Source organism: Syzygium oleosum, unplaced genomic scaffold, assembly GCF_021117445.2.
Source record: "Syzygium oleosum isolate NSW1041296 unplaced genomic scaffold, Sole_v2.1 Sole_v2.01, whole genome shotgun sequence".
NCBI classification, from domain to species: domain Eukaryota; kingdom Viridiplantae; phylum Streptophyta; class Magnoliopsida; order Myrtales; family Myrtaceae; genus Syzygium; species Syzygium oleosum.
Window position 1 is genome coordinate 17,038,985 of NW_026607485.1, and position 7,154 is coordinate 17,046,138.

The 7,154-nt window shown below is 48.5% G+C and overlaps 1 protein-coding gene across 1 annotated transcript; it reads right to left on the reverse strand.

Moving 5' to 3' along the window:
- Positions 1–5,429: 5,429 nt before the first annotated feature.
- Positions 5,430–6,152, reverse strand: LOC115681125 (uncharacterized). The gene has a single exon (XM_030604965.1). The coding sequence runs from the start codon at positions 6,150–6,152 to the stop codon at positions 5,430–5,432; it is 723 nt and encodes a 240-aa protein (XP_030460825.1).
- Positions 6,153–7,154: the final 1,002 nt, after the last annotated feature.

Below are 7,154 nucleotides of genomic sequence, written 5' to 3' on the forward strand. Positions count from 1 at the left end.
CCATTCATTGGCCAAACGCACCCCGCACTTAGTCGATCATACGAACATGCGGCATAGCAATATTCCACTAAGCACCCTGAAGCACAGTTCAGCCAATCAACAATCAATCCGGGCTCACCCGGTAATTACACAATTAAGTCCTCGACTTGCCGATTTTAAAGTTCGATAATACCTCAAGGTGGACAGCCACTATTCATTCCATTTTTGGCTTCCAATTTAATTCTCTAAATCGGCATATTGATCAACCGTGAATCCGGTCGCGCTACTCAATCCACAATTTATTCCTAAATTGTACTAATCTACCCGAACCGTCTAAAAATGCACAATTCTCCTAATTCGGGTTTAGGGATTTATACTCACTTAATCTAAACCGGGTTGACGGGAACGAGCGGCCGATTGCCGGCGAGTGGCGAAACCGGCGGCGGCGCTCCGGCGAGTCACACGGCGACGCTCGGTACGGACGGCGGTCCTCTCGGCTGCGGCTACGGCTGCTCCGGCGACGATGGCTTGGCCGGCGTCCTCACGGCCACGGCTATCCCGGCGGTCCTCACGGCCAGAGTAGGGGAAGGACGGTGAGGTGAGGTGAGGGTGGTGATGGTGGTACACGGCGGTGCGGAACGGCGGCGATCGGCGCTCCGGCGTGCTCGGCTTCCCGGCGGCGAACGACAACGGGGACAGCTATTCAAGGCCAAGGAAAAGGAGAGAGAGATGGGATGGTCGGCTGAGGATGATGGTGGTGAGGTGAGACGGAGACGGTGGCACGACTGAATGACGATGGCGTGTGGTGGCCGGCGCTGGTGTGGCTCCGGCGGTGGTTGGCCGAAGGAGGAAACGGCAAAGGAGAGGCGAACGGGAGAGGGGGAGCGGCCGAATGGCGAAGGAGAGAGAGAATGAGAGTCAAAGTTGGTCAAATACCCCCTTAGTGGATGCCACATGTCACAATCCTAGGCATCTTGACCATTTTACCCTTAATCTAATGGCCCGTAATTATCCTAGAAATTCAATAAATTCTAATAATTATCCACTTAATTAATCCTCAATTATTGCCCAAAATTGGTCCAAATTCGGAATAGAGAAAATTGGGCACAGGGGCATTGTCGTAATTTTTCGGCCCCGGGTCGAAATTCCATTTTTCAACCGTACCAACCTCAAATATGTGTGGCCACTCAAAAATGACATCGGCCTCGCAAAATAGTCGTAAACGTCCACGAAATTTCGACATCGAAGTTCGGGTCCTATTTCGCGATCAAATTTGCTCATTTCAGAATTTTAGGGCCTCTCACTAACGGGCGGCTGTTTATGAGTTACGCGTATCGACCTAGGGTTGTCCGAGTCGTGATGGCCTCGATTTTCGGGAGGACGGGAGGAATTATCACTAGTGTCAGAGGTCACGATCGTTCGGATTAAATTCGGGATTCGTTTGCCACGCGTACTTTCGGTCGTGCGGAATCACCCGCGATCCGATCGTACGTCGTTGGCTAAATCGAATCCGTCACCTTCCTAAGATCGGCTCACATTGGCCCAAAATATTTCCTCGTCGTTTCTCGAAATCGGTGCCCAATTCGCAATCGGATTCCCGGTCCACGTACTGATTCCTAGTTAGCCATTCCCATTGGGTTAGTATCCCGCGATTGATCAAGTCCGGGCGAGACTCACTAAAATTAAATGAGAATTAATATACACTTTATTGGTCTCGGAAATGGGTCAAAATTAGGGATGTTACAACTCTTCCCCCCTTACAAAAATTTCGTCCTTGAAATTTGCAATCTACACCTATTCCTCAAACAAGTGGGGGTGTTGACGTCGCATGGACTCTTCACTTTCCCACGTGGCACCTTCCATCCCATGGTGTTCCCATACGACCTTGACCATTGGAATCGTTTTGGTCCTCAGCACGCGATACTTTCTGTCTTCGATTCGCACTGGTTTCTCCACGTATGACACTCTGTCATCCACATCTATCTCTTCGTACCTTAGTACATGGGTCGGGTCTGGTTCATACTTCCTCAACATCGACACATGGAAAACATTATGTACTTGGGATAGGTTAGATGGCAAGGCAGGTCGATATGCCATATCGCCAATCTTTTCCAGAATTTCAAACGGTTCGACAAACCTCGGACTCAGCTTTCCCTTCTTACCGAATCGGGATAACCCTTTTATTGGCGACACCTTGAGGAATACGTGATCTCCGACTTGGAATTCCAAAGGTCGTCGTCTCTGATCAGCGTAGCTTTTCTGGCGACTTTGTGCTGTCTTCAGCCTTCCTCGAATGATTTCGACAGCTTCCACTGTCTGCTATACCAACTCTGGGCCAGTAATACTTCGCTCACCTACTTCGTCCCAGCACACTGGCGTCCTGCACGCCCTACCATACAAGGCCTCAAACGGTGCCATCTGGATACTCTGTTGGTAGCTGTTATTATAGGCGAACTCTACCAGATGTAACTGTTCTTCCCATTTGCCTTGAAAATCTAATACGCAAGCTCTTAACATGTCCTCAAGTATCTGAATTGTCCTTTCCGAATGACCATCTGTCTGTGGATGGTAAGCCGTACTGAATTGTACTTTTGTTCCCAAGGCCGTCTGTAAACTCTTCCAAAAATTAACTGTAAACCTCGGGTCACGATCCGAAGTGATCGTCACCGGTACTCAATACAGACGAACGATCTGTCGCACATATAGTTCGGCGTACCTTTCCAACTCGAAGTCTTTTCGCACTGCCAGGAAGTGCGCTGACTTAGTAAGTCGATCCACTATCACCCATATGGAATCGTGTCCTCTCTGGCTTCTTGGTAGCCCCGTCACGAAATCCATGGTGATGTGTTCCCACTTCCATTCTGGGATTTCTAACGGTCGCAGCAATCCTCCAGGCTTGCAGTGTTGTGCCTTCACTTGTTGGCACGTCAAATACTTAGCCACATGTTTAGCCACGTCTGTCTTCATTCCATTTCGCCAATAATGCTGTCGCAGATTCTGGTACATTTTCGTGCTGCTAGGGTGGATACTATAATTGCTGCGGTGAGCTTCTCTTAGAATTTCTTCCTTAAGCTCGGTATCATCGGGCACACACCAACGCCCTCGAAATTTCAAAATCCCATCGTCCGACACTTGGAAATCTAACTTCCTTGTAGCGGCATCCATTTCCACCACCTTTTGAATTTCCTAATCCATGGACTGTAGTGCCTTAATCTTGGTTTGAATTTCCGGTTCGATCCTCAAAGTAGCCAGCAGGTTCGACACATGGCTCAACTCAAATTTAAATTCTGAATCTCTGAGCCTTTCCAGCAAGGTCCACCTTTTGATCATTATGTGCGCCATACTCGACTTGCGACTCAGCGCATCCGCTACTCGGTTCGCTTTCCCGGGGTGGTACATGATGTCGCAATCGTAATCCTTCAGAAGCTCCATCCACCTACGCTGCCTCATATTTAATTCTTTCTGCGAGAATAAGTACTTGAGGCTCTGATGATCCATATAAATCTGGAACTTTTCCCCGTACAAATAGTGCCTCCAAATCTTCGGTGCGAAAACGATCACAGCCAACTCCAAGTCGTGCGTCGGGTAGTACATTTCATGTGGCCTCAACTGACGCGACGCATACGCGACTACTTTTCCGTGTTGCATTAATACACAACCAAGTCCTCTTAGCGAAGCATCGCTGTAGACTTCAAACCCTCCGGGTCCAGACGGAATAATCAAAACTGGGGCGGTTGTCAGCCTGAGCTTCAGCTCCCGAAAACTCCGTTCACACTTATCATCCCATTCAAACTTAGATTCTTTCTTCAACAATCACGTCAACGGCATGGCTATCGACGAAAATCCTTTCACGAAACGTCGATAATAGCTAGCCAGTCCCAAGAAACTCCTAATCTCTGTCACGGACGTCGGTCTGGGCCACTTAAGTACTGCCTCGATCTTAGCTGGGTCCACTGAGATTCCGTCTCCCGAAACTATGTGTCCAAGGAACGCTACTTTACCAAGCCAAAATTCACACTTACTGAACTTGGCGTAAAGTGCGTGCTCCCTCAAAGTCCGTAGTACCTCAGTCAAATGCACTTCGTGCTCCTCCAGGCTCTTCGAATACACTAATATATCGTTAATGAACACTATGACGAACTGGTCCAGGAACTCCTTAAATACCCTATCCATCAGGTCCATGAAAGCTGCAGGAGCATTCGTTAGACCGAAGGGCATCACTCTAAACTCGTAGTGCCCATATCTCATCCTAAAGGCGGTCTTGGGTATGTCCTCCTTCCGGATCCTCAACCGGTGATACCCAGTCCGCAAGTCGATCTTGGAGAACACCGAAGCTCCCTACAACTGATCGAACAGATCGTCGATCCTTGGCAGTGGATATTTGTTCTTTACAGTCACCTGGTTCAGCTGCCGATAATCTATACATAACCTCAACGTCCCGTCCTTTTTCCTCACAAACAGGACCGGCGCTCCCCACGGAGACGCATTAGGACGAATAAACCCCTTATCCAGCAATTCCTGCATCTGGACCTTCAACTCTTTCAACTCTGATAAGGACATCCGATATGGAGCCTTAGAGATTGGCTCGGTACCTGGGGCCAATTCTATTACAAATTCCACTTCCTGATCTGGCGGTAAACCCGACAATTCCTGAGGAAAGACCTCGAGAAAATTGCATACTACAGGTATTTCTTCCAACTTAGGTTCCGCCACTGTCGGATCCATTACGTTCACCAAATATCCCTCACAACCTTCATCGAGCAACTTAGTCACCTCAAGCGAGGAAATCCAAGGGATCGAGGTTCCTCCTCGGTTTTCTTGAAATTCGAACCTAGGATGTCCAATTGGGTTAAACTGGATCATCTTACTACCGCAATCCATAACGGCTTTCTGCTTCATCAGCCAATCCATACCGATGATCACATCGAAATCATGCATAGCCAATACAGCCAAGTCAATTCTTTCTTCTCTATTCCCAATCACGATTTTACAGTCAAGACACCCCAGCGATACTAACACCCTATCATGCAGTGGGGTCGACACATAAAGCATATTCTCAAGCAATACTGGTTCAATACCAACCAACCTAACAAATTGCTCTGAAATAAATGAGTGGGTCGCCCCTGGATCAAATAACGCATATGCAGCATGATCACAGAGAGAAATGGTACCTGTGACCACGCCCGGCGCATCCTCAGCATCTTTGCGTGCCATTGCATAGACCCTTCCTTGCACGGGAGGTCTTCCTTGAATAGCCGGTGGGGGATTCCCGGCTTGATTCCCAACTCTAGGTGGTTGTTGCATCGGGGGTCCTAAAGGGCGCTATTGGGGACAGCTCCTAACCTGATGTTCCAAACTCCCGCATCTGAAACAAGCTCCAAATCTGTTCGATTGCTGATTAGGCTTCCCGATGTTCCTCCTAGGCTGTGGAACAAATCGCCTATTACCCATCATCGATTTCTTGCCAAAGCGGCAATCGTCCCGATTTGAGCAAACCGTAACCTAGATGCGGCTGCTCTATCCATCTGATCCCGTTCCATCGTTTGGGCTCGTTCATACAATTTTCTGTAATCTCGAATGTTCAGCACGAGCATCTGAGTACAAAGATCCGGTTTCAACCCATCCCGGAATCTTCGAGCCTTGTCCAGTGGATTTTCCACCATTCTCGGAGCAAACCTCGATAGTCTCGCAAATTCTACCTCATACTGGACTACTGTCATTGATCCCAGACGAAGTCTCATGAACTCCGCCATTTTCTTTTCCTGGGCACTCTCTGAAAAGTATTGCCCGTAAAAACTCTCAACAAATGCAGTCCAAGTCTGGTCTATGCCCTCGGGAAACACTCGGTCTTTGGTGGCTTTCCACCAGTCATTAGCATCGTCCTGCAATTGGTAGGTTGCCAGAGTAATCTTCTCGATTTCGGTGCACCCCAGTAAATCGAACGCCTTTTCTAACTCTTCCACCCAACGTGGGGCGGTTTCGGGGTCACCTCGGCCGGTAAACTTGGGCGGTTTTAACTTAAGAAACTGCTCTACCAGCTGGTGCATCTGCCTATTCGCCACCACTGGTTGAGCTTGTGCTTCCTGGGCTTGATTCCCATTAATAGTAGCAGTTGCTGCAACCTCAGCAGCCTCGGCAATCGTGGCAGCCCTTTCCTGAGCCTGCCTACCCATTACATTCCTTATCTCACGTAGGGTCTAAATAACGTCCTCCAGTCTGGGGTCTCGGGCCTCTTGGTCTCCTGTACTCGACTGACCCTGGGGTTCCTTTCCCCTTCTTCTACTCATCTTTCTACTTTCTGACACTCAACTACCTGCTATAATTCCACTCAGGAATTAGAGACCTAAACCAACTATACCGGTCTAAGTCCTAGGCAGGTATCAAGACAACAATCAAACAACCAACATGCGGCCTAACAAGAGCCAATCAACACATCACCCAAGGAGTTCGCATACTCACCTCCGGTCCTGCCGCACCTACACTTTACGGGTCATATCCATAAACACTCAATCAACACACAACTGTCAGGAGGTACATTTAGCATACAAGGTCACCCTACTGGCTACCCAAGGTCTCATCGCTCCTTATCACTCTAGGCTTCGACCAAATTGGACCGAGCAAACCTTGCTTTGATACCAAATCAAACGGGGATGTCACGCCCCGTATCCCACGAAGCGCGAGCATCCCAATAGTTCGAATCTGTTGCGACGTCCCAGGACGCGTCGCCGACCCAACGTACAACGCTCAAAGATCAATACACATGCGAAAGCAACATATATAAATACATATATACACCCGTACAATAAACAAGAATACCAAGGATAGCACAATACTAACAATCGATATGATTAAAAACACATACATTTCATTACTATTAAAAGTAGATACAATATCCATTTACGAGGAGTACAGACTACCACCAAAAGCAAACAACGGCCACTAAGGTCAAAAAGGGTCAGTGGCCAAAGGTTACTGAGCTAAGACGGCTTCAGTCAAAAAGATGCAGCCGTTCTATCTAAGGCTAAGGTCAACCAAGGGGACCCAGTCCGGGTCAGAACCAGAAGACTCTGATGAAGAAGAACTGTCTGGCAGCTCCTCATCAGAATCCAACGAGTCTAACTCGGACTCAGCCTCCTCGGGCTCGTCCTCTGCGTCCATCGCCTCGGGCTCGGGAT